General features: G+C 46.0%; 1 protein-coding gene across 3 annotated transcripts in view; it reads left to right on the forward strand.

The window, feature by feature from the left end:
* Positions 1 to 27,596, forward strand: part of KCNK2 (potassium two pore domain channel subfamily K member 2) — a 151,078-nt gene that overhangs the window by 100,269 nt on the left and 23,213 nt on the right. For all 3 annotated transcript variants that reach the window (XM_060178440.1, XM_060178442.1, XM_060178441.1), the window contains exons 4-5: positions 21,505 to 21,665; positions 26,440 to 26,626. In XM_060178440.1, coding sequence (XP_060034423.1) covers positions 21,505 to 21,665; positions 26,440 to 26,626 — 348 coding nt within the window. The remainder of the gene's footprint in view (positions 1 to 21,504; positions 21,666 to 26,439; positions 26,627 to 27,596) is intronic.

Genomic DNA, 27,596 nt, shown 5'->3' on the forward strand with positions numbered 1-27,596 from the left:
AGGGGCTTGAACCCAGATCCTTGCACATGGTGATGTGTGCACTCAGCTGGATGTGCCGCCACCTGGCCCTGTCCTGCAGACGGTGTTTCCTGGCTGTGAGATTCCTCATGTCTACAGAGAACTCTTGTCTTTCCACCACTTGAGTCAAGGATGGAATTCACGATAGAGCAACAGGTTCTCTGTTTTGCTTCTCTGTCATGTAAGTAAGCCAGCATCCAGGAGCTTGATCTGTTCTCACCTGGACTGAATTGCGGACGCCGTTGGTTATGGCAGTGATGCTAGAGTTACTCAACCCCCTCCCCCACCCTATGCGACCTGTTTAGCTCATTTCTTAACTAACTAACTAACTAACTAACTAACTATAAAAACAAAGACACCCCGAGGGGGAAAAATGTCAAAGGTTGGAAGTAGTTTATTTGTTTGTTTGTTTGTTTGTCTGTTTGTTTGTTTGGATAGGACAGAGAGAAATGGAGAGAGGAGGGGAAGAAAGAGAGGGGGAGAGAAAAACAGACACCTGCAGACCTGCTTCACCGCCTGGGAAGCGACTCCCCTGCAGGTGGGGAGCTGGGGGCTCAAACCAGGATCCTTACGCTGGTCCTTGCACTTTGCACCACCCTTGCTTAACCCGCTGCGCTACCACCTGACTCTCTGGAAGTAGTTTTAACAAGCAGCTCCAGAACAAAAGGAGAGGTGACCTTTGGGGATGCATGATGCCATGATGAAACCTGTGAAGTGTCACCCAAGTCTTGAGCAGGGATCCAGGGGCCTTTGTGTGGGGTTTGGTAGGCAGCTGTGACTGACCGGACCAGGGCAGATGTACACTTTCTGTTCCACCCTGTGACCTCAGGAAACTCCTGGAACTTGGAAGTGAGTGTACTTGAAGCAGTGTTGCAGAATCTGACATAAGCATTTCCCCAAGGGGTGACGTCACAGCTGCGCTGGTGTTGGGTGTTGTCATCTTCACTGAGTCCCTTCCTAGCCTGGGACATTTCATTGGTCTCTTGGCAGTTTGGGGAGCAATGCAGATTGGAATCTGGAGGCCCATTTCAAAGACAGTTAAAAGTTCTTTTTTTTAAAAAAAAAAAAAAAAAGACACTTAATTTTTTCTCCTTTTGTTGCCCTGTTTATCATTGTTATTATTATTGTTGTTGTTATTGCTGTCCTTGTTGTATAGGACAGAGAGAAATCAAGAGAGGAAGGGAAGACAGAAAGGGGAGAGAAAGATAGACACCTGTAGACCTGCTTCATCGCCTGTGAAGCGACTCCCCTGCAGGTGGGGAGCTGGGGGCTCAAACCGGGATCCTTACACAGGTCCTTGCGTTTAGTGCCTTGTGCGCTTAATCCACTGTGCCACCACCTGGCTCCTGACAGTTAAAAGCTCTTTCAGCAGCCCACAAAACAAAGAATCTTGCATAGTGGTCTGTTGACCCAAGTCGACAATTTCATTTCCTTTTTTTTTTCTTTGTGAAAGTTTCTTAAAGTTGAAAACTGTTTTTTTTTTTTTTTCCAAAGTAGAAGATTCTGGGGTTACACAGCTGAAGTAATAGAAGGTGGAAGTAATAAAGTTTTTATGTCTTCAGTCCTGTCACTGTCTCCATCCACTTGTAGGAACAAAAAGAGGTGCACCCTGGCATTTGACATATGTGCCTGTGAAGTCCAAGTACACTCCTCCTCGAAACTGCCTTAAGAATGGGAGTGAAGTGTGCAGAGTGAGCAATCTTATTTGATAGGCAGTAAAACAGAATCTTGTACGGAGCGGAAGAGGGATCCCCAAGCAATAGTGAAATAGGCGAGGCATCTCACCGCATTGGTCTGCTGCACCTGTCATGGAGAGCTTCATTCCCAAGCACGTAGTACTCAGAAGGAATCTCTTGCTGTTTGGAAGAGGGGTTGGAAGCCTTGGGGCAGGGGTAGGACCATTCTAAGACTGAGGCTACAAGTATCCATTTTATAGATGCCACAGAAATCAGAAGTCCCAGCGCTCTGAGGTTTGGCTATTGCTGGTAGCAAAGGAGTGTTAACCTCAGGAATTGCTTGTGCTCCGACACAGAAATAGCCCCTGTTCTCATTCCTACCTTCTTTTGAAAGCTTTGTAATGACATGCTTTTATCTTCTGGAAAAAGCTTCCCTGTTCTAGGTTGTGCAATTGCCCCAATATTAAAAGCAGTGTCATCAAGTTCATGGCCTAAATAAATAAAGCTGCTGATTTTTTTTTTTTTCCTTTGCCTCTTCCCAGTCACTGGAACGAAGCACTGCTGGTTAAAGATTATGGACTTTGTAGCATTTATAATTGATCACCAGATAAGCAGTATTGTTCTGAGTGTGATTAAGATGACTAAGATAACGAGAGACGATTCTCAGAAACTCCCCCCCCCCTTTTTCTGTGAATGTTTGCAGAATTGTATTTGAGAGGAGGGAATGTAATAACATCTGCCTAGGCCTGTCCGCTTTGAGCTGGTAATTATACCGCATACCTGTTTTCTTCACAACCTCTCCCCTCCTTTTTGGGATGATTTTAGACTTGTGCAACCTTACTCTTGGAAACTGGAATTGTTATGTATGTGGTGCTACAGACGCAGTGTGATGCTTCAGAAGGACCCCCTGTGCCAAGAGCAGGCCTTGTGTAGGGAGCATGACTGGTATACACACACACACACACACACACACACACACACACACACACTCTGCAGAGGTCGCAAGGCCTGGTGGGAAGAAGGCCACTTTTTAATTCAGACAGAGCGCTGAAGGGGAGCTGAGCTGTGAGCAGCAAAGCCAAAGCTCACCAAAAAATCACAGCTCACTACTAATCTCCTTTTACTGTTTTATTTATATTTAATGATGATTGACAAGACCACAGGCTAAGAGGAGTACAATTCCACACAATTCCCACCACCAGAGTTCCATGTTCCATCCCCTTCATCGGAAGCCTTGCTGTTCTTTATTATCCCTCTGTGATCATGGGCCAAAATTCTTTATGGGGTGCAGAAGGTAGAAGGTCTGGCTTCTTTAATTGCTTCTCTGCTGGACATGGACATTGACAGGCGGATTCATATCCCCAGCCTGTTTCTGTCTTTCCTTAGTGGGGCAGGACTCTGGAGAGATGGGGCTCTGGGACACATTGGTGAGGTCGTCTGCCCAGGAAAGTCAGGTTGATGTCATGGTAGCATCTGCAACTTGGTGGCTGAAAAAGTATTAAGATATAAAGCAGGACAAATTGTCTCATAATCAGGAACCTAAAAGTTAGACTATAGCAGATGAGAATTGGGGTCTCGATCCTGGGAAGAGCTTGTAGGTCTACTTTAGGTATATTCCATAGGACCCATGGCTTTAGTAATTTTTGCCTGTGCCTGACAGGCTTCCAGCTCTGACACTATCTCCCCAGACAATACCATTAGTCCAATACCATTTTATTTTATTTTATTTTATTTTATTTTATTTTATTTTATTTTATTTTATTTTATTTTATTTCATTTCTTTTCTTTTCATTTCATTTCATTTCATTTTATTGCCACCAGGGGTACTGCTGGGGGCTCGGTGCCAGAATTAAGAATCTCCCATTCCTGGTGGCCATCCCCCCCTTTTTTCCCCTTTCTATCTTTATTTAATAGGACAGAGAGATTGAGAGGGGAAGGAGGTATAGAGAAAGATAAACACCCGGAGACCTTCTTCAGTGCTCATGAAGCGTCACCCTACAGGTGGGGCATGGGGGCTTGAACCTGGGGCCTTGAGCATGGTAATATGTGCACTCAACCAGGTGCACCGATGCCCAGCCTCCTCACTGCTTATCTTAAACTGGGTTCCATTCCAACTTCACTTTAAAAAAGAATTGCAAGTGGGTGAGTTTAATTAATGTGTTAAAGCTGGGGTTCCCTTATTGAAGATGTTAATAAAGAGTGAAATCACATATCTCTGTATCCATCTATGTATGCGATCACCTGCACGCACAGAGTGGTTTACCCGCCTTACACACAATGCTGATTCCCAGCACGTTTTCATCCCCATATCCAGGGCACACGAGTCACCACGGTCTCACCAAAGTTGCTGCCCACCCCCACCCCCCAGCCATCTTGGTTTTCATGGGTTTTTGTTGTTGTTGTTCTCCCTTTGGCAAGTTCTTATACTTTAGTCATCTATACTCCGCATAGGATCAAAACTGTCTGCTACTTGGCCTTCCCTCTTACTTCATGCCCGGCGCTGTCCACTCTGCTCCGAGTGATACCGCCCCATCCTTTTTGACTGTGGGACAGTGTCCACTGTATAGATGTTCTAAGCCTGCCATCTGTTGTTAGGCATCTGGGTTGCACCCGAGTTTGGGCTATTTCGAAGTGCGCTGCTGTGAACATTGGAGTACACAGGTATCTTCAGATGGGCATCTTTGTTTCCTTTGGCTGTATCCCCAGGAGAGGAATTGCTGGGTCCCGGGCCAGGTCCACCCCTCGTGTTGTGAGGAGTCTCCAGACTGTTTCCCACAGGGCTTAGGCGGATATACATCCCTATGGACACTGCTGAAGAGGCTGTGGGTGAAAAGGGACTCTCCCAGTTTTTGGTTTTGTTTTTGTTTTGGAGTGATATAGTTGAAGGAGTTACCGATCTCGTTTTAGCAAATCTAAAATCGGTGTTCTGGCTTTGCCGATAGCTAGAATCTGATCTCCAGCAAATCACAGTCCTGTCACTCTCCATTTGTCACATGCAGTATGAAACCAGTGGTTTCCACGGGCAGGACTGGGTGTCAAATAAGATGCTGAGAGTGGAGTTCGGACATTGAGTCACAGCTCGCTACTTCAGAGCAAGCTGATTCCATTCGTCTTATGATTAGAACAAGCCAGTATTGTTCTCTGTGCTTTTACTTGCACACCTGATGTTAATAAAGTAAATTCTTTCATTTAAAAAAAATTGATTTCTTGGGGGGAAATGCTGGTCTGCAAACCTGTTGTTGTCACAGACACGCGGTTTCCCGTCTCCCCTCGATGGGCGTTTCCATCCAGACACCGTGACGCGGGCGGGCGAGCAACCGTGTCTGCTTCCGTCTGAGCAACTCCCATCACACAGCCTCGCAGTGCTGCGGAAGATTCCACTCACTGCTGCTTCTGGTTGAGCTGTCCTTGGGATTTGTTTCTTTTTTATTTATTTACTTATTACTTTATTAGAGAGAGACATTGAGAGGAAGACTGATCAGGGCTCTTCCATATGGTCCTGGTGCCAGGGACTGAACGGGAGCTCAGGAGCTGAGATGTCTCTCCAGGTCGACTTTGGTCTACTGAGGCACCCGTTGGCTCCTTTAGATACACAGGAAATCCGGACTGTCATCAGCAAAGTTTTATGTATCCTGGGGGGTGCTACTCTGCTAGTTGACTTTTATATCACTGTATGACATATGATTGTGGCTGCCTACAGTAATAGCTAGCTTTGTATTAGTGTGCTCTCTGTTTGTTTAACAAATGCTTCTCTACTCAAATAGTTAATATTTACACAACAGTCAACCCCCCCCCCCATCGAGGCAGCTTTACAAAAAGCGTGCTTCCTGTTGACACTTAGCATAGGAGAGGGGGCGGGAAACCTGCACCCTGAAATGAAGCTCCTGTGTGGTCTTCTGCCCATGACTCTGGCAGACAGACCTCCAGAGCTCAGGCTGGAAGTGCAGTCCTACTGTGTGCGCAGAACAACCAGGCTGTTCGGTGGCATCCCTATGAACAGCCATCAGCATGTTAACTGGCTGGATGTCCTCTTTCTAGGTGATTCGATTCCCATACCAGTATATTCGACATTAGCTAGTTTTTACATTTTAATTTGCTTAATAAACTCCTTTTGTCACATTCATCCCATCATTACATTTTTCCCCCTTACTTTTAATTTTATTGCCACCAGGGTTATTGCTGGGGCTCAGGGCCGGCACAACAAATCCACTGTTCCTGGCAGACATATCAAACCCCCCCCCCTTCTTTTCTTCCCTTATTTGATAGGACTGAGAGGATTTGAGGGGGAGGGAGAGCTACAGTGCGAGCGAGACAGTGAGACACCTGCAGGACTTGCCTTACCAGCCTTGAAGTTCCCCCCTGCAGGTGGGGAGCAGGGGCTCAAACTAGGATCTTTGTACATGGTAATGTGTACACTCTGCCAGGTGTGCCACCATCCGGCCCCAATTTTCAGATTTTTCCAGCAGTCAAACCTTGGGAGTAAAGTTCCCTACTTTTATAGGTAGCATCTCTCTCACTGAACCCGGCCTGGAAGTGCCCTTGCCCACACTCTGTCCCAGTGAGCCACACCTGCTCTTCCCACCCACCCCTTTGCTAACTACGACAGTTGTCACCAGCTTCAGACTTTACCAGAAGAATCCTCAACTTTCACATGTTCATTTGGCTCTTTTTGTGATACAAAGGGAAGCCATGTCCCCACGTAACTAACTTCTCAAGGTGGCTGGCGATTTCATCAGGAAACTACCTCATAATACAAATAAATTCCGAAAACTCTCATCTCAGCAGATGAACAGACTTTGCTGTCGTGTAATATGATTTTGAGATTCCGTTAGCATTTAGAGTGCTGCAGTCATGATCACTTAACCAGGTCAGTCACAAAGGTGAAAACAGTTCAATCACTTAAGAAATTAAAATTTCAAACCTCGGTCTTTATTCTGGTGTTGCGATAATCTAATACAGGGTTCTGCAAACTACCACCCAGAGGCAAACCCAGCCTGCCATCTGTTTGGTGTATGTAACGATTGCTCCACAGCCACAAAAACTCACTTTATGACTTGGACAGGATGGTGGCAGAGTTGAGGGTTACAATAGAGACCCAAGGCCTGCAAGGCTCCAAACACCCGTTAGCTGAAAAGTCTGTTTTCCTCACAGCAAAGTCTGTCCACCATTGGACCAGGAAGGAGACTAGGAGGCAGCCACAGTTTGTTATTTGTTTGTTTGTCCTTTGCCTCCAGGATTATCGTTGGGGCTCGGTGCCTGGACTATGAATCCACTGCTCCTGGAGGCCATCTTTTCCATTCTTGTTGTTGCTGTTGTTGTTGTTGGGTAGGACAGAGAGAAATGGAGAGAGGAGGGGAAGATAGAGAGGGAGACAGAAAGACAGACACCTGCAGACCTGCTTCACCACTTGTGAAGTGACCCCCCTGCAGGTGGGGAGCCGGGGCCTCGAACCGGGATCCTTACGCCAGTCTTTGAGCTTATACTATGCACTTAACCCAGTGCACCACCACCCCACAGCAACCACGATTTGTAAGTAGAAGACCTGATCGTAACTACTGTTCAAAGCCTCAGGGCATGAAAGTCTTCTGCAGAACCATTATGCTCTCTGCTAGCCCAATAATTTAACGGATGCATTTTGGGCCCAGATCATAGCACACCTGGTAGATTGCACGTTACCATGTGCAAGGACCTGGGTTCAAGTCCTTGGTCCTCATCTGCTGAGGGAAAACTTCATGTATGGTGAAGCATTGCTGCAAATGTCTGTCTCTCTATTCCCTTCCCCCACCCCCAAATTTCTCTCTGTCCTACCAAATAAAATTGTTTGAAAAAAATAATGTATTTCCCCCCCAAAAAGGCTGTAATAAGCTTTGTTTTTCAGTTTTTTTTCCTCCAGGGTTATTGCTGGGACTCAGTGCCTACACCATGAATCCACTGCTTCTGGAGGCTATTTTTTCCCTTTTGTTGCCCTTGTTGTTTTATCATTGTTGTGGTTATTATTATTGTTGTTATTGATGTCATTGTTGTTGGATAGGACAGAGAGAAATGGAGAGAGGAGGGGAAGACAGAGAAGGAGAGAGAAAGACAGATACCTGCAGACCTGCTTCACCGCCTGTGAGGCGGCTCCCCTGCAGGTGGGGAGCTGGGGGCTCAAACCGGGATCATCATGCCGGTCCTTGCGCTTCATGCCAAGTGCACTTAACCCGCTGCACTAATGCCTGACCCCCTGTTTTTCAATTTCTATGAATCTTGAAAAGTTTTCAAGGGGTGGGATCATGGAAGGTGGTGGTGCACTTGGTTGAGCGCACATGTCATCACGCGCAGGACCTGGGTTCTAGCCTCCACTCCCCACCTGCAGGGAGGAAGTGGCACCAGTGGCGAAGCAGGTCTGCCGGTGTGTCTCTTTCTCTCTCCCTTCCTTCCCCTCCCCTATCAATTTCTCTCTGTCCTATCAAAGCAAGAGAGACAGAGCAGAAGGAAGAGAGGGAGGGGAAGTGGCCGTCCAGAGTGGTGGATTCATTGTGTAAGCACCAAGCCCAAGTGATAACCCTGGTGACAATTTAGGGAAGAAAAAAAAAAGAAAGCTAAGCTTAAGGGTTTGTAATTCTGTTTTGATAAGAGAAGGTCTCGCACAGTGTGCATCTGATTCTCAACGGGGTTCAAGTTTCTCAGTAGTTTACACCTTTTGACTTGAATACTTTTAATCAGTCCTTAAGTCTCTTTTAATTTTCCCTCTGATCGACTGACTGACTGTGGCACTTTGTCACCGTATCAGAAATGTAGCAGAGTGCCCTGTACATCTGGCCGACTGCTGTCTCCCTGGAGAACAGAGCATATTTAGCCCAGCAGGAGATCGTGCAGAAATGCATTTCCAGAAATGAGATTGTATTCTGTTTCTGAGCTCAGAATGATTATATTGTCAAATATTTTCAGTCCTCACAGACCCCTGGAAGATTCTGATTTGTTTTCTATAAACATGGTGAGAAGTGTTGTAGTTTAGAAAGCTAGAATGCTACCAGTCCCCAATAATGACGTTCTGAGTTTAAAAAAAAATCAAAATCTGAGGGAAAAAAGTTGAAGGAAGTGAAATTTAGCTACCACAGAAAAGAGTGAGTAGACTGGGGGGGGGGGGGGGGGAGCTAAGCTAGAAGTGGAAAAGTTGTGGCAATAGAAAGGCAGCGACCATGAGAAAGACATTCTAAGGACAAGTGGTACAAAGAGAAAGAACTCACTGGCTCGCTTATAAACCACATTTCATAAGCTCCATCTTTCTTCTCTTCTCTTCTCTTCTTTCTTTCCTTTTGCCTCCAGGGTTATCGCTGGGGCTTGGTGCCTGCACTACGAATCCACTGCTCCTGGAGGCTATTTTCCCCTTTTGTTGCCCTTATTGTTTATCATTGTTGTTGTTACTATTATTGTTGTTATTCCTGTCATCGTTGTTGGATAGGACAGAGAGAAATGGAGAGAGGAGGGGAAGACGGGGGGGGGGGGGAGAACGATAGACACCTGCAGACCTGCTTTACCACTCGTCCCCTAGCTGCATCTTTCTCTTTTTAATTTATTAATCAATTATTATTGGATAGAGACAGAGAAAGTGAGGGGGGAGATAGAGATGGAGAGATAGAGATAGAGAGTGTTGTTCAAATTCGGAGGCTCCAGCTGGCCGGGCTAGCTTCACGGGCGGGTAACAGAGACGACCAGAGACGTACGGCTGGGCAGGGAAGCTGTATTTCTTTATTCAGGAACAACGATTCATAAACTAAACCAAACTAATCACCAAACAGAACTCTGCTGCCTCTTTGCCCCCGCGGCGGCGCAAGCACTCTCTCTTACTCTGGAACTCTGGAACTCAGGAACCCTCTCCGGGTTCCTTGGGGCAGGGCCAAACGGCCCTCTAAATTAGCAGGACTGATCCAATTTTCTTGGCGGGGGAGATCTAGAACAACCCAATGTAAAGCATACAACAGAGAGAGAGAGAGAGAGACCTGCAGCCCTGCTTCGCCACTTGTGAAGCTTTCCCCCTGCAGGTGGAACCAGGGGCTTGAACCCAGGGCCTTGTGCACTGTAATGTGTGCACTTAACCAGGTGCACCACCACCTGGCCCCCCAGCTCCATCTTTCTATATGGTTTTCTGGTTGACTGTTAGGACTGTTTGCTGAAAGTCTGAGAGACATCCTGCTAATTACCTTCTTTTTTTTTTTAAAGACTTTTTTTTTTCATTTATTGCATAGAGACAGCCAGAAATCGAGAGAGAAGGGGGTGATAGGAAGGGAGAGAGACAGAGAGACACCTGCAGCCCTGCTTCATCACTCACAAAGCTTTCCCCCTGCAGGTGGGGACCAGGGGCTCGAACATGGGTCTTTGTGCACTGTCACATGTGCGCTCAACCAGGTGTGCCACCACCCGGTCCCATGCTAATTACCTTCTAAAAGTCATGGAAACACTTAGATGAGAGAGTCAAGGCCAATTGAGATAGACATTTTATTTAATGCCCACACAGGAAAGAAACCCTGTTCTTTAATGCTACAGTATTAGGCACGAAAAGAGTGAGGAGTTAGTGTCATGCGAACTTTATGCCAAGTGCAATAAATTAAGAAAATTCAGCCAGGAGTGCATGTTTATGATTAAGAAAATGAGAAGCACATAAACAATACAGAGTGACAGCTAAGACTTCCTTCAGCATCTGACCCCTGATCTCAGTCTGCACAGAGTCAGCTACTGGTCCCTTTCTGGTTCTCATTCTTGAAGTCACTTATGAGTCTGTAAGCCCAGTGCAAGCGTGAGTGAAGTTAATACGTTCACCTTCCTTTATAAAACACAGGGAAGCTGCGTGTCTCACCACCACTGTCTCCACAGAATAGTTCTTAAATTTTTCTCACCAATTTCTCAAGATTTGCTGTATTGCTGTTGGAGCTGCTTAGTATTTTATTTTGAGAATATAATGGTCCTTGTAATGGTCATTAGTTGTTTGTACAAAGAAAATGTGACTTCATATCCTATATGCAAATTTCATGTTATGCTTTAAAGTAGTTTTTTTTCCCCCTTATGCGTTTTTGTTTATTCTTATTTTTTAAAAAAAATTTTTTTGTTCACTTTGATGAAAGAAAGATACAGAGAGAGACCAGAGCACTGATCTGTTTGGACTCAAGGTGTTGCCGGGGATTGAGCCTGGGATCTCAGCCTCAGGCGTGGAAGTCTTTGCGTAGCCATTATGCTACTCCCCACGCACCAGATATGTTTTCTAAATGATGACTATGGCTATTATTTATCAAATTGTGTTGGACTAGACTGGTCTTTTCTCATACATGGTAATATGTGATTAATAAAAACATTTAAATGCATAAATATATAAAAAGGAAAGGCTTCCTTTTACTTTCATACACAGAGGATACTTTTGTTGGGTATCAAATTCTGCCATCACGACTTTGTAGATATTTCTTTTCTGTTTGTTGATATTTTGCTGTTGTACAGAAGCTAGGTGTTAGCTTGACTTCTCCTCATTTACATTTCTTTGCTTAGCTGCCCCTCTTAAAGTCAAAGATCTTCTTTTAATGTTTTATCTATTTTCTCAATTTCTGGACATGTATTTTGTTTAACTACTAATTAGATTATTCTATTCTAATGATTTTGGTTTTGCTTCTCACCTTCAAGGAAAATGTTTTTGTTAAGTTTTAGTGTTATCTGTTCTCTCTGTATATAATTTCCCTTCTAATCCTCATCCCCCCTACTATTTTGGAAAATGTTTTATATTCTGTAAAGTCTACCACTGGTTAGAATTCTTGTTTCAATCCTGCTTCTTAGTTATGTTGAGTACAAATTCAAAAACTTTAGTTTCACATTTAGTTTCCTTCCACTACTGCATCATCTTATCTATCTTTTCCTTGTTTACTTTTATCTTTAAAGCCTGTGCAACCAAATCTGTGGTGTTTTATGTTTTTTATTGTGGTCTCCAAACATCCTGGGCCATCAAGTATATATTTTTAGAGACATGTTCTTCCTCATGATTCACTCTGCAAATATTTATTGAGTGACTATAGATAGTTTTTAGATAAAGTGCCTCAAGTAATTAGACAGAACTGGTGAGAGACTTAATAAGGAGGTAAGCCACGTTGTAGATACTAGGTGCAGGGCTCTCAGGGGGAAAGGAGACCATAGGAAATTAGGCTGGGAAGTAACACTTCACTTTGAAAGGAATCACAAGGATTTGATTTCACTTTGTTTCCTTTCTAGTTGTTTTCAAATTGCATTGTCTTTATTTACTTACTGAATAAAGACAGCCAGAAATCGAGAGGGAAGGAGATGATAGATTCAAGAGAGACACCTGCAGCCCTGCTTCACCACTCACAAAGCTTTCCTGGACCGTATGCACAGCAAGGCAGACACCCTGCCCAGTGGCCTGTGTATCCAACCCTGTTTGCACTTTTGTTGACCCTTTGCTTCACAGAAATAGCCCAGTGCTGACTGTCGACAAGAATACCTATAAGACCCAAGAGACATTATGAAGTTGGGGAAATTGTGACAAAGATCTACCTTTTGCATATTTTTCTCCCGCAGAATGAACAAAATAGCAAACAACTATAGCATTATGTGGGTTCCAGGGACTAGTTAACGTGTCTTACGTACATTAAACGCTTTCTCCCTTCACAACAACCCTGAATGGCTGTGAGGTAGTCGCAGCCATTCTTCCCATTGGGGGCTATGCAAATGAAGGCGCTGAGAGAAGTAATCCACGTGTGAGCTGTGCAGTGAGATGGGGCATCCGTGAGGACACTGCTGTGTCCGCTGTAACCTCTGCACCCTCTTGAGAAAGGCCGGGTGCATGCGTCTCACCATCAGCTTTGTGTCAGCTGCCGGTACCAGTGCGCCTCTCCCTGCTGATGGCTAAAGACTTCATTCTAAGAGTTCTTTGTAGGTGAGGCATCTGCATAGTGAAGTTTTCTTTTTTTAATAGAACATTCCTTTTAAATTCATTTTTTAATTGTCTTTATTTGTTGGATAGAGGCAGCCAGAAATCAAGAGGGAAGGGAGTGGTAGAGGGGAAAAGGGAAAGAGAGGCGCCTGCAGCCCTGCTTCACCACTCGCAAAACTTTTCCCCTGCAGGTGGGGACCGGGGGCTTGAACCTGGGTCCTTGTGCACTGTGACATGTGCGCTCAGCCAGGTGCGCCACCACCCAGCCCCCTTATTTTAATTTTCTTCTAGAGTGCATGTTTGAAAGATCAGACTTGGGCCTGGCAAGATAGCTCACCCGGGTAACGTGTCTGCCTGTCCAGCTCTGTGGACTGAACACCTCACGAGTGTCCCATCTCACGGCACAGCTGAGACATGGATTCAGTCACTCAGTGCCTCAAACCCAGGTCTGAGTCTGCTTCTGCTCCCCACTACAGCAGAGGAAACTTGAGTGCTTGGAATCTGCCCCCCCCCCCCCCTCCTCCCTTTCCTTTTGCTCTCCATTTCACTGGGGCTCCACTGCTCCGGGCCAACTTTTTTTTCAGCTAGAGAGAGACAAAGAGAAAGGTAGCAGTGAAGCTCCCCGCAGGGTGTTGGACGCCCATCTCAGACATGTGATAAAGCAAATGCGCCGTCCAAGGGAGACAACTTGTTTTCTGCCTCTCTGAGAAAGTCACCCTGGAAGAGCAAAGCCCCAGTAGCCACAGTAAGTAAGTAAGCAAACAGGTAAGGGAAGGGCAGTGGTGTTCAAGGCCCTGGGCTCCCAGTCCCCACCTGCTGGCCGGAAGCTTGGCGAGCAGTGAGGCAGGGCTGCAGGTGTCCCTCTTTACCTCTCCCTCTCTCTCTCCTCATCCTTCTCAATTTCTCTCTGCCTCTTTCAACAAAAGAAACAAACCGGCAGACCGAAAAATATCAGGAGTGGGGGCTTCGTCATGTGGCACCAAGCCCCAGTAACAACCCGGGTGGAAATTAAAGAAACGAACGAATAAAAAATAATATTGCAGAGGCCTGAAAAATGGCTCAGCTGGCATAGTCAGGACTGTCTCCCTGAGGCTCCCAGTTCAGACCCCCTCGTTCCGTGTGCCAGAGAGGGGTGAGGCTTTAAAATAAGATGCACACACACTGGCTCAAAGGTACTTAATCTGTCAAAATAAAAGAAAGAATGCATGAATCTTACAGTGGCTGGTGGTTGTTGAATAGAAGCCAGGTTCAATCATCATCGCTTAGTGGTCTGGGTGATGCCAGCTTCCATCTAAATGATCCCACCCCAGCTGTCACCACTCAAGTTCAGTGTCTGGGTCACTAAGCCTCTTCCAGGTGGGCCGGCTGTCAGCTCTCTCTGCTCTTGGGTGACAGTCACTGGTGCCTGCTGACGTGCGGCCCCGAGGAGGCAGCCCCGGCCGGCATGCTCCTCACACCCTTGTGCAGTTGACTCTGCTAAGCATGGACTCTCGACACTGGGCAACTGCATCTTATTTCTTCACCCTCTGCTCCCGAATCAGCACTGGCACCTCCATTTTACGAGCCTCATTTTCCGTATCTGCATCACGATGGGGCCGGCGTTCCGTTGACCATCTCGACTCCTATCTTTATGTTAACAGCCCAGATGCCCGCCCCTCTCAACTGGTGGCACGCTGTGGGGCAGTAATGGGTCATCCCGGACGAGGCATGACCCAGCAGCCCACCGAGAGATGCCAGGGGACTCCTCCCAGCGTCAGGCTTGGTTGTGAGGACCGTTGTGCCAGCTGCCCGCTGCCCACTCAACCGCGACACTGCAGGCGCGGCCGGCAGGAAACTTGCAGCCTGCTCGGTCGGTGGAGTGTGCTTGGTTGCCGTCAAGTCACGGCTTCAGGGCTCTTGCACAACTGGAGAGGGGAGAGCACGTTGGCTCAGCTCCTGCTGACTCTGAAAGTGCGTGCATCAGGAACACTGATTCCGAGCGGCAGTGGCAGTCCCCAAGCCGTGCTGCCTGCTCGGGAACGTGGCTTCAGCCCGCTGGGACTCACCAAGCACTCCACATGTGCCAGACACACCAGAGTCCCGCATGTGCTTCATCACGTTACTGTCCTACAGTGGGGAAACTGAGGCACTGAGAGTCTTTTTTTTTTTTTTTTTTTTAGTAAATTTTCCAGTGACAGAGTGGTCTGGCTAGAACTTAAGTTCAGAAATTTCTTCTCTAGAACTTAGTCTTAATCACTGTATCAGCCTGTCCCATCCCGCGGGACCTTCAGCGTGGGTTAACCTAGGAGAGTGAGTGAGGACAAGGAAAGAAGGGAGAGGGAAGGGGACAAGACACGCGAGAGAAATGAGACAAGTCAAGATTCTGATCAAGTCTGTTTATTAGCACCAAAGGTGCTGTTTTTAAGGCCGGGATAAGGGGGGAGTTAGCAGCTGGGGACTGTTGATTGAAGTGGTGTGTTGTCATGGTGATCAGCCTTTATCTGGAAGGTCCTGGGTGATTCATGGGGAGGTGGAATTGGGAGACAGGAATTTATCTTGTCTGTGAACAAAGACTCTGAGGTGGAAAGAAGCAGGAACTTCACTTTTCAGCAAGGCCGTCTGTGAACAAAGAGTCTGTGGCCATGCCCATAGCAACCTGGAGGGCACGTGTGGCTCCCCGCATCAGCCTATCTCAGTTTACTTGAAAATAAATATGAATGAGTCTGCTTATAATGGCGGGGGATCATTCAGCAGTTAACACCCCACCGGGACCTAACTTTCTAAAATAAAGAGAATTTTTACAGTGATGAGGTTTGCTGTATTGCTTTTAAGGTAGCTGGGAGGACTGCATGGTTTTACCAGTTGACTGTTTAGAACATTAAGGAAATAATGACCGAGTGGCGCTTGTGAAGAAAGGTACATCAGGCTTTAGGAAGGACCTTCACGGTAGCCACACTGTTGGCGAGGCTTTGGTGTAGAGGAGAGGTTGAGCTCAACTCTAAAGATCTCAAGGCAAAGTGGAAATTTACAGCCACAAAGCGGTTAGGATGAGTACACAGAAATACTGAGAGAAGGGCCTGAGCGCACATGTTACAATGTGCAAGGACTTGAGTTCAAGCCCCTGGTCCCCACCTGCAGGGGGAAAGCTTTGTGGGTGGTGAAGCAGGGCTGCAGGTGTCTCTCTGTTTCTCTCCCTATCTCCCCCTTCCTCTCTTGATTTCTTGCTGTCTCGAGATAATTTTTTAAAAAAGAAAGAAAAGAAAAGAAAAAAGAATTACCAAGAGGCAGTATCAGGGGTGAGGACTTGGGGCTGAATTGAAGTAAGAGGATTCTTGCTGGAGTCCCACTGGGATCCAGATGGGCCTGTCAGGTAGCCGAGAGTGACCAGACAGTGATCAGACATAGAAGGCGGTCAGGTAGTGACCGGATCCCAGTAGTGAGCAGACAGCAAGAGTCACCAGATGTTGGCAGCCAGCGGCCATAGAAAGTGATCAGATACTGGGATGGGGCTTCTGACAAAGCTGACCCTGCAGGAGTCTTGCTAGAACTGCTTGTAGAGAGACAGAGACAGCCATGGGAGGTCAGGGGCTAACGGATAAGACGTCAGCAGAACCTGACCAAAGTCTGATTAAGGCGATAACTTCGCCAACAGACAACATGATTTTATTTATTGCTTTGAGGGTTTGTAACTTAGTGCCAAGTGTGGTCAGGAAAGTGTAGAAACTTCTCCTGAGGTTCCCATAAAGCAGTTCTTGGAATGATAATCTTTATTTTTTATTTATTTCTTACTGGATAGAGACAGAGAGAAATTGAAAGAGGGAGAGAGACAGCCACTCACGTAGCTCTCCCCCTACAAGTGGGGACCAGGGGCTTGAACCCAGGTCCTTGCACGCTGTAATGTGAGCGCTCAACCAGGCGTGCCGCCGCCTGGCCCTGAATGATAATCTTTACAAGGGGATTTCCAAGGAATGTATAATGACAGCAGTTCAGATCCCTGACCTTTTCAATATGGATGGAAACTGAAGTGGTTGGGTTATTTGCTGGCTTGTTTTTGGCCAACAAGGGATTTCCCGTTGCTTGGATGTTGTCGGATAATTTTGCTCCCAGAATAAGAGGCTCAGATCAGCAGGCTCTGGGCTTGAGTGTGAATTTGCAGCCATTTGTGGAAACTACATTTCATTATACCCTGACCAGATAGCTCTCTATGGGCTCGAGCTTCAGAGGAGAGAGCTGACTAGTATGTAGTTGCCACGTCTTATTAAAAACAGCCGTCTTTAAGCACGCAGAGTCTACTCCAGGACAGCTCCCAGCTCCCACTGGGCAGACACTGAGGACCTAGACACTGAGGTCAGCCGCTCACCCTCTCCCCATCATCTTCGCTCTAGTTGTCCTCACTGGGGGTTGAGGGTGGCGGCTTGCTTATGACTTGCTTATGACTCCTGCTCCCCCTATGACCCCTGTCCCCTTCTCCTGATGGCTTCCCAAGCATGCGTCTGAAAGACGGGAATAGAACGCAGTTGTGATAGCAGAAAAGTGAGGCAAGCCGGGAAAGTGTTGGGCAGGTAGATGTCATTGCTCCTTGGCACCAGGGCTTCCCGTACGCCGACACCCTTCGCTGCAGTGGGAAATGATGGTGGGTCCTCATTCCAAAAGTGACCTAAGAGTCATGGAACTTCCTGTAGATGTGTAAACCGGCTTGGAGGTTGCAATAGATCTGACGGTGTAAGTCAAAGCTAAAAACAGCCAGGGCTCCTCCTGCCGAAAGCTGTCGGAACTGTAGACCCAGGGCTTCTTGGGACCAGAGACGGGTGTCAATACAATGCTTGGCTTTCAGTGGGCGGACGCTTTAGTTTTTATACACCTGTATGCTCTTTCCCAATCTGACCAGGTGAAGCAGCAGACAGTGGCAAGTCCGGGTGTGGGCCTGAGCTCGGAGCTGGTGTGACTGAGAAGAATTCAAAGCCTGAGGAATAGTAAAAAAAAAAAAAAAAAAAAGGGGGGGGTCATAGTCTCAAGCCCTGGCTCTGAGCCACGGCTTCATGGCACAGACCTCTGCCTGAGCATTCGTTTACTGACTGCGTCATCCTGAGCAGTGACTTTACTGCAACAAACCCCAGATTTCACATGCAGGGAGCTAGACTAGTTGTTCTCAGATCTCACAGGGTCCTGACAGCTACCTTAAGTCTGCAGGTGAGGAGAGTCACCCTGCATCTGGCGTGTAGTGAGAGAGCAGCTGGGTTTGGGTTTTGGGTCCTGTGATAGAGTAATACTGGAGTCAGTCTGGAAGAAGTCTATAGGCAGAGGGGCGGGGGCAGAGCTCCCTGGAGGCTGACTAGCTCTCCCTGCTTCCTGGTAGTGTTTGCTGACTGCCTGTAGGGCCCCCTCCTGTTTGTCTACACACCGTCTCTGGTGTAAATCAGAACCACTCCCGCAGATATTTAGAAATACACGTGCACATTCCTTTCCCCTTCCAGGGAAAGACAATACTCCAGTTGTTCTGCATGATTTTTTTTTTTCTAGAGTTCAGACATGAGTCTGCTTCTGCACCCTTAGTTTAATGGCAGTGATCTGGGCTGGGGCAACAGGACTCCCAGGGGTGGTCCTGGACACCACCAGTCAGCAGACCTGAGGGATGCTCTGGTCTCAGTAACAAAGAAAGAAAACCAGAGGTCTAGAAGGACAGTGTACACGACTGAGTGTGAAGCTTCTGGTTTCAGTATCTCTCTCTTTCTCTCTCTCGCTCTCTCTTTAAATCAAGACACTGTGTAAAAATCTCTTGAATAGGATCTCAGTCTTTAAGACCCATATTCCTTAGGTTCTGTGCCCTTTGATATATTTGCCATGCTGAGTAGCTTTTGGGCAGATCACATGTGACATCCTTTCACTTAGACTTGTGCTAGGTTGCTATTTACTGTGTAAGTCCTTTTGATTTAGCTACCTATATTTCACATCTTGCTCATCTTTTCCTATTTATATTTACTTTTTTATTTCTTTTGTAAGACAACAAAGATACCATTCCACACAGTTCCCACGACCAGAGTTCCATGTCCCATCCTTTCCACTGGAAACTTCCCTAATCTTTATCCCTCTGGGAGCATGGACCAAAATTCTTTATGGGGCTAACTGAATTCTTATCTGCCCTCAACTTTTAACATTATGCCCTACAATATCAATGTTTTATTCACTAAAATAATTTAGATGGCATTTTACTTAAATAATATTTTACTGACCCTTTTAGGGTGAATTTTAAATATAGTCTACACAAATCAAGAACCTTGTTTTTCTTATCCTGAATAAATTTACAAGCAGTAAAAACGTTAGCAGAGTAGAACTCTTTAGCTATGAGCATGCACATTTGATTAAAATAGGTTTTAGTAAATGCTGTTTTCAACTTACGTTTTCTTGGACATCTGCTGTGAGCAATGCACAGGCGATACGAAGGCAGCAGCCATCAGGAAAGCAGACTCTGGCAGCCCAGGAGGAGGCTCAAGGATCAAGTACTGGACTGTGAAGTGTGAGGTTCTGAGTTCAAGACCCAGTATCACACAGGACAGAGGGATACTCTGTTTCTCAGCCCTGTCTCTCATGAGTAAATAAATAAATCTTTAGTAGTAAACAGAGTCTGTGCTCCTGAAAAGCTTACCATCAAGAAGTGGAGCGAAAGCCTGCAGCCAGGGTCAAGAATTCCTCCCAGTGATGTCTGAAAGAAGCGCCAAATGCCCTGTGTACTGCAAGGACACGGTCCCAGCCAGGTGACCGATGGGGGTGACTGTGTGCTGATGTGTGTGATGCCTCAGGGGCCACTGTCAGTGCCCGATGGAAGGAGAGGCAAAACAGCGCAAGCCGTGTGGGAAATCAGGAAAGCCCACCCCCCCCCACCCCCCGAGAATGTTACTGTGCAGTGGGACGACTGGTGATAAAGAGAGATTTGCACAGAGAGGTCTTGGACATGCCCAAGGGTTCTCAAGCCACCAGGTGTCCAGATCACAGTTGGGATTTGGGGAGAACGAACTGTTAAGAGATGGATGAGAAAAGACCTCTTTCAGGCCGTTCTGCTGTGTGAGGCAGTGTTCTTGGACCTGTTAGGAAGCAGGGAGGAGTGAACGGCAGGGCTGCTGGATCTGGACTTGAGGGAGGTTTGAGAACTCTGGCTGCATAGTGACTGACTGAAGCTCACAGGATGGGGGTGGCGAGGCAAAGGCCGCCACTCCCTCTGTTCATCAGTTGTGAAAATGCCTGGCACGTGGACCTAGCTTTTCTTTTTCTTTCTTTTTTTTTTTTCTTCAACCTCACTTCTCTTTACTGAGGAAATATTGTTGTCATGGGGCCCTGGGGGATTACAGTCATAGAATTAACATACAAATAAGCCGCCTCCACACCGGTGAAACTCAGTCAGGTAGGGAAGATGTTACACGAAGTGTTGCAAATACTGAAGTAATTGTACTTGTGCACAGTGATGGGGATGTTATCTGTTGATTAGATTATACACCCCCTGAGAGAGAGAGAAAGTGACCTGTACAGATGGGGGTGGGAGGGGAGGCCTCTTGCTAAGTGACTCACTTACAGGGAAGGGCCTTGGAGTGACTCCTTGTGGAAGTGAATGAGGGAAAGAGCAGTCGCTGGCAACGTGCTCAGGTCAGTGTCAAGGGCTGAGCTCTGGAAATCGGTCTGGCTGCCACCTGACCTCCTCACAGACCATCATCTCTTAGACTCGACTCTCTTATTGGGCAGCATGTTAAGTATCAGGGGGCTAGGGAGCCAGTCATAAGTGCTCGACAATCCCTGTGGTGCAGATATGCCCACAATAGCTGATTTCAGGCCAGCCATGCGAAGTTAGTTCAGTTGTCTGCCAAGTTCCTGGAAATGTAATGGTCAGTCTCACCAGCCAACTCCCGGTGTACCATTGAACACCCCCCCCCCCCCCCGCACCTCCCCAGGCCCTGCTTCCTGCTTCCTGGTTCCTGCCACCCCTCCCCCCTTGCCTCAAGCTCTCAGAAGTTGAAGTGACTCCAACTCCTACATTTCTTGTTATGTAAATCTTATACCACAAACCCACAGCTGCATTCCTTAAGGGAAGCAGTAGTGTGAAAACATTAATTTACAAACTGCAGGAAAAAAATAATAACTTTGCTATTTGTTTCTTTTCTTTGTTCTTATAAACCAAGAGCTTGCAAAGGGACAGGAGTAGTCTCTTGACTAAGTGGTGCTGATATAACTTGACAGTCACAAAAAAAAGAAAAAGAAGAAGAAGAAGAAGCTAAACCAACTCTTGAACACCATACACAAAAACAAACGAGTCCAAAGTGAGTTAAGGATATGAGTGTAAGTTCTGAAGCCATCAGTTGCGCAGAAGAAAACATATGTGGCCTACCCGTGGTTGGCATCGGGTTCAGCTCCATCAGCAAGAGAAACCAACAACTAAACACATGAAATTATATCAAGCACACAAGCCTCTGTGAAGGGGAGAAGCTAGCTCTCCTGCCATCCAGAATTCTCTTCAGTGAGGGAGCCCGCTGTCCTCGGTGTATGACTGAGATCACTAGAGAAACACAAGGAGATTTAACGGAAATGTTGGCTTTCTGCATGTGTCAGCCAGCAGTTTAATTAGAATGTCAGCGCTACCCTGTGTATCAGTGATATGTTTATTCCTAAGAGTGTTTTATATTAAAACTTAGTAAGAGTGGAATGTGGAACTCTGATGGTGGGAATTATATGGAATTGTACCCCTCTTATCTCACAATCTTGTCAATCATTATTAAGTCACTGATAAAAAAAGAAAGAATAAAAAACTTAGTAAGAGGTTAAGTAATGCAGAGGGATTCATAACTAGCTAAAATCTTTGATTGGTAGAAGAAGCAATCTTGATCAAATGGTTTAAACTCAGTTATAAACAACCTTTTTTTTTTTTTTTCTTAATGTATTTAGGATTTGGAAACATTTCCCCACGGACTGAAGGAGGGAAGATCTTCTGCATCATCTATGCCTTACTGGGGATCCCTCTCTTTGGTTTCTTGTTGGCGGGGGTTGGAGATCAACTAGGAACCATCTTTGGGAAAGGAATCGCCAGAGTGGAAGACACATTCATAGTGAGTATGGCGGTCTCTGGACTGTACGCCTTTCCTGCTTGACGTTTAGGGAAGCATCGCTTCTCTCTGAGCAGAAGCTTCCTGACTGACGTGCATGTCGAGAGTTCCCCAGGACACAGCAATTCCATGCCTACACGACTGATGTGTCGGGAAGGCCCCCTCGGACGCAGAAACAGAGAAAACTGGCAGTTCCGGGTTCAAATTCCAACAAAGTGACCTTTTAAAGAGCCGTAAAGACAAATTCCTGATGGATTTTCTCCTAGCTGTAATCTCCCAGACTAGTATTTTACTCTCAGATCTCCATGAAATCATTTTTTATCACGTGGCTAATGGTTTGACCCTGAATTTCATCAGGGAATTAGAAGTTAAAGTTTGACACCACTGATAAGTAGTTGGTGATACTTTGTTACTTAGCACCCATTCCATCACACATATTACCGTGTGCAAGGACCCAGGTTTGAGCCCCCACTCCCCACCTGCAGGGGGGACACTTCGTAGCAGTGAAGCAGGTCTGCAGGTGTCTCTCTTTCTCTTCCTCTCTATCTCCCTCTTCCCTCTCAATTTCTCTCTGTCCTCTCAAATAAAATGGAAAAGGAAAAAATTCACGGCTCCCAGAAGGAAAAAAAAAAACAACAAAAAACGCCTGCTGGGGGCAGTGGATTCTCAGTGCTGGCACAGAGCCCCAGTGGTAACCTTGGTGGCAATATTTGAGACAGAAAAATAAACATACAAAAGGTGTTGTATGGCCCAGGAGGGGGTGCAGGGGAGAGAGTGTCGGACTCTTAGCCGTGAGGTCTGGAGCTTGATCCCGGACATTGAATATGCCAGAGTGATGTGCGACATCTCTCTCTTTCACAAGAGAATAAATGTACGTATGAAAAAATTAAATAGGGCCTGGCTGGAGGCTCGCCTGGTTGAGTGTATGCGCGGTGGTACATAGGGACCCAGGCTCGAGCCCCCAGCTCCCACTTGGGGCAGAGAAGCTTCATGTGCTATACGCTTCCTTCCCTCTCTATCCCCCTTTCCTCTTAAGTTCTCTCGGCCTCCGTTCAAAATAGCTAATAACAAATAAAGAAATAAAATAAACAATCACATTATCATCCTTGTTTCTTGTCAGGCAGTGGCCTTGTCAACTGAAAATAGCCCTTTTTGTGAAGGATATAATAACATTTAACAGTCAGAATAAAGGCAGTTTTGGGACTTAATTCAGCAATGCCACTGATAGAAACTTCTCTAGGGGATATAATTTAGTAGACCTGAAAGTTACATTCCTGAAGATGCATGGCTGCATCACATTCAGTAAAAAAGTTAAATAAGTATTGATAAGAATTATAAGTGGAAAATAGTAGCAATACTCTCATGCTCGCAAATTTGCATTCTTGAACAAAATGACGGCAAAAGCTGTTGGTCATGTCTGGGGTTGGAGTAAGAAGCGATGTGCTACTTATTATCACAAAAATATTTTATTTATTGTTTTACTATTTGCTAATGTCTTTCCTTGCACAAGTAACTCAGAAGAGCACTTTACTTTTAGCTCCCCTGGTGCGATGAAACTGCTGGCTGCTGTGTCTTGGAGCTCAGTGTTGTAGTGTTGTAGCTTTTTAATACTGTGTCTGTCAGATATTTAAGTTCAAAGCCAGCTCTCGGGTATTGTATTTTTACTGTTAGAGCAGAGCACAGTCACTCCAGAATGGGAATTTTTTGTATTCTTAAATTTTACTTTATTAGTAATTTAATACTGATTTACAAAATTATAAGATAACAGGAATATAATTATACACAGTTCCCACCATCAGAGTTCTGTATTCCCATTAGAAACTTCAGTAGTTCTCCCAAAGGCACAGATCTAGGTTAACATATATATGCTCATTTTTTCCTATGGTCCTATTTTTTCTAAGTCACATCTACACCTATTACTACTTCAAAAATTCCTTTCTTTCTTTCTTTCTTTCTTTCTTTCTTTCTTTCTTTCTATCTTTCTTTCTCAGAATGGAAATTTTGCCCATAGTTATAGATACCTTTCTTACCTCTATACCTTTCCTATGTCAGTATTAAAACTGTCCTGGACTGGTGAAACAGCTATCTCTCTCTCTCTTCATCTCTCTCTCTCTCTCCTTCTCTGTCTTTATCTTAAAATATATATATATATATATGGGGTCAGATGGTAGTGCAGCGGGTTAAGCACACATGACCCAAAGCGCAAGGACCAGCGAGATGCAAAGACTGGCACATAAGGATCCCGGTTCGAGCCCCCAGCTCCCCACCTGCAGGGGAGTCGCTTCACAGGCGATGAAGCTGGTCTGCAGGTGTCTGTCTTTCTCTCCCCCTCTCTGTCTTCCCCTTCTCTCTCTATTTCTCTCTATCCTATCCAACAACAGCAATAATAATAACTACAACAACAATTAGAAAAGGGCAATAAAAGGGAAAATAAATATTTTTTTTAAATCTTGCATCTATACTAAGTAAGGGGGTCGATGTGTGGCCTGGACTCGATCCTTCCGGAGTAGCTGTCCACTCGTTAGCTCCGCGCGTTCTTGAGTGCCACTTGGATGGAGGTGGACATAGTCCCCGCTGCTTCCACATAATTGTATGAAGCAAATTTCGTGCTTCACGAATTACCTTCCACTGGTGGGAAGTAAGTTCAGACGGAGAAATTTTTTTTTTTTTGGTTTTATGGGCTATCTTTTTTTTTTTTTATTTATAAAAAGGAAACACAAAACCGTAGGATAAGAGGGGTATAGCTTCACACAATTCCCACCACCAGAACTCCGTATCCCATCCCCTCCCCTGACAGCTTTCCTAGTCTTTATCCCTCTGGGAGTATGGACTCAGGGTCATTGTGGGATGCAGAAGGTGGAAGGTCTGGCTTCTGTCATTGCTTCCCCGCTGAACATGGGTGCTGGCAGGTCGATCCATACTCCCAGCCTGCCTCACAGACAGAGAATTTAACACATTTGAATTCATGTAACTCTCCTGTATGTTACAAGGATGACGGACCAGAGAAACTTAACTTTTTCATTCTCTGACCTCACAGCTCCTTAGCTCTTGAAAAGAGCCGAGCTCTACTACTGTAAGCCAGTAGCCATCCCCCAGGACTGTGAAGATCCTTTTTATAAAAGAAAACAGTCACGCTATCAAGCTCAGTGATTTGGACATAATGGAGATGTGATATAAACATTATGGCAGTTGGTTGGATCCATTAGAGACTGAAAATATATGGTTACTCACCTCAAACGCATACTCTGGAACAAAATGCTTAGGTACCAACTGCACTTAATACATCACACTGTGGAGACTTCTGACTAGAGAAGACGGTGAAGAAACAGGGGTCCAAAGATTTCCCCCCTTGTCTTGGGGACATTTTCTAAGACACCCGGTGGATGCCTTAAGGTGGAGACAGGATCTGTCTATCTACACAGTCTGCCTCTTGTGTCTCTACACAGCCAGTGTAAGATTTAATAAACTAGACGTAGCAAGAGATCCACAACAGGAATTAAGAAAATAGAACGATTTTAACAACATACAAGGCTATGTGATGTGGTTTCCTTCTCTCTCAAGGTATCTTGTTCAATTATTTTTGAGGACTTGTGGTCTCTCTCATGTAATCTCACAGTTCCTGGGCCAGCTTTTTCCCTCCCATTCTTTTTTTTTTTTAATATTTATTTATTCCCTTTTGTTGCCCTTGTTGTTTTATTGTTGTAGTTATTATTATTGTCATCATTGTTGGCCAGGACAGAGACAAATGGAGAGAGGAGGGGAAGACAGAGAGGGGGAGAGAAAGACAGACACCTGCAGATCTGCTTCACCGCCTGTGAAGCGACTCCCCTGCAGGTGGGAAGCCGGGGGCTCGAACCGGGATCCTTACGCCGGTCCTTGCGCTTTGCGCCACCTGTGCTTAACCCGCTGTGCTACCGCCCGACTCCCTTTTCCTCCCATTCTTTTAGAGAGTGAGAGAGAGAGAGAGTGAGAGAGAGAGTGAGAGAGAGAGACTCCAACTCCAGACATTCCCCTGGTGCTCATGTACTTCCATGTGGAGCCGGGCAAGGCATGCACCCTGCCCGGTGAGCTATCTCTCTGGCCCTAAACATATTTACTAGAAGTGATATTTCCAGACTGTGGGTAACTGAAACCCCAGAGAATGGAAATGGCTATATTCCGATGATAACTACAGGTGTTGTAGACACAACTTTGCCCACAGGCCCTGTGTCTTGTATTTGTGTGTCAGCTTATGGATCTAGAGCAGAGAAGTGGCTCCTCAGATTGACCGTGGGCTTTCAGTCTGCTAGAGCGGCACATCCTAATAAATTGATCCCTGGCAGGAAACAAGATCAGAGAAGAAGAAGAAAAAAAACTTCATCACAGGACACTTTGATCAGTTATCAAGCATAAATACTGAACTCGTGGCTCTGGTTTGCACCATCTTCCTGGGAGCCATTTCTAGGTGGTGTCTGGCCCACACCACTTGTCCTCTGTAGGATAGAAGTAGTTCCAAAGTTGTTTAAGTACAGGAAATCTGGAATCATTACAAAGCAGATACAATTTACTTTTGAAAGCGTTTCACCTGTCATGAAGCCACTTTGGGTAACGTGTCACCAGAACCGGCAGTTTCAAATGACTTGTTACACCCAGTCTTTATAAATAAAAACAGTCGAAGGGACGACAGTACCCTCACTTGCTCTGTTCCTGACACCAGTGTCTAGCTTAGCCTGCACGCACACGGGAGTCAGCCCACCCCCATCCGTCTCTCTCTCTCTCTCTCTCTCCTCCTCCTCAGAAGTGGAATGTGAGTCAGACCAAGATCCGTATCATCTCCACCATCATCTTCATCTTGTTTGGCTGCGTGCTCTTTGTCGCCCTGCCTGCTGTCATATTCAAGCACATAGAAGGCTGGAGCGCCCTGGACGCCCTGTACTTCGTAGTCATCACTCTGACCACCATTGGGTTTGGCGACTACGTTGCAGGTGAGCCTTTCCTGCCAGCTGCTCTGCTCTCCTGGCCCGCGCCCCTCAGTGAGGGTGTTTCCTGGGGTTTGTTGCACACCCCAGTGTCTTTCTTTCCCTGGGGCTGCCATCACTGGAGCTCAAGAACGCAGGACCTGGGTGGCTCTAAGCACAGGACACTCACCCTCTCAAGGTAGTTCAAGACCATGGTGTCAGCAGGGCCTTGAACTCTCTGAGACTCCAGCTAGAACCCCGACTTGTCTCTTTCCAGCTGCTAGGAGGCCATTAGTCCTTGGGGTCCCTGCCACGTCTACTGTGTTTCTAAAAGAAAGGCAAATATTATATATGCATTTGATGTTTTTATTTTTATTTATTTTTGGATAGTGACAAAGAAACGGAGAGGGAAAGGAGAGATGGAGAGGCACCTGCGGCCCTACTTCACTGCTCATGAAACTTCTGCATGTGGGGACCAGGGGCACTGATACATATGCTCAACCAGGTGTGCCACCAGCTGGCCCATAATTAAACTTTAAAACATGGTGGGGGGAGTCGGGCGGTAGCGCAGCAGGTTAATCACACGTGGCGCAAAGTACAAGGACCCGTCTAAGAATCCCGGTTCGAGCCCCCATCTCCCCACCTGCAGGGGAGTCGCTTCACAGGTGGTGAAGCAGGTCTGCAGGTGTCTGTCTTTCTCTCCCCCTCTCTTTCTTCCCCTCCTTTCTGCATTTCTCTCTGTCCTATCCAGCAACGATAACATCAATAACAACTACAATAATAAACAACAAGGGCAACAAAAGGGAGTAAATAAATTTTTTTTTTAAATTAAAACAAAAAACATGGTGGGACCCTAAGATAGTGTTGTCTCTGCTCCCACAGGAGAAACTGACTCGGGAAAAAAAACTGAACAAATCTTTTCACTTCATGGTTTTATAGAAGATGTGTTAAAAAAAAATAACAAAAAGCCATCCAACTTGCCTTCAGGGGATGAGTA

This window comes from Erinaceus europaeus, chromosome 19 (assembly GCF_950295315.1).
Source record: "Erinaceus europaeus chromosome 19, mEriEur2.1, whole genome shotgun sequence".
Taxonomy (NCBI): Eukaryota; Metazoa; Chordata; class Mammalia; order Eulipotyphla; family Erinaceidae; genus Erinaceus; species Erinaceus europaeus.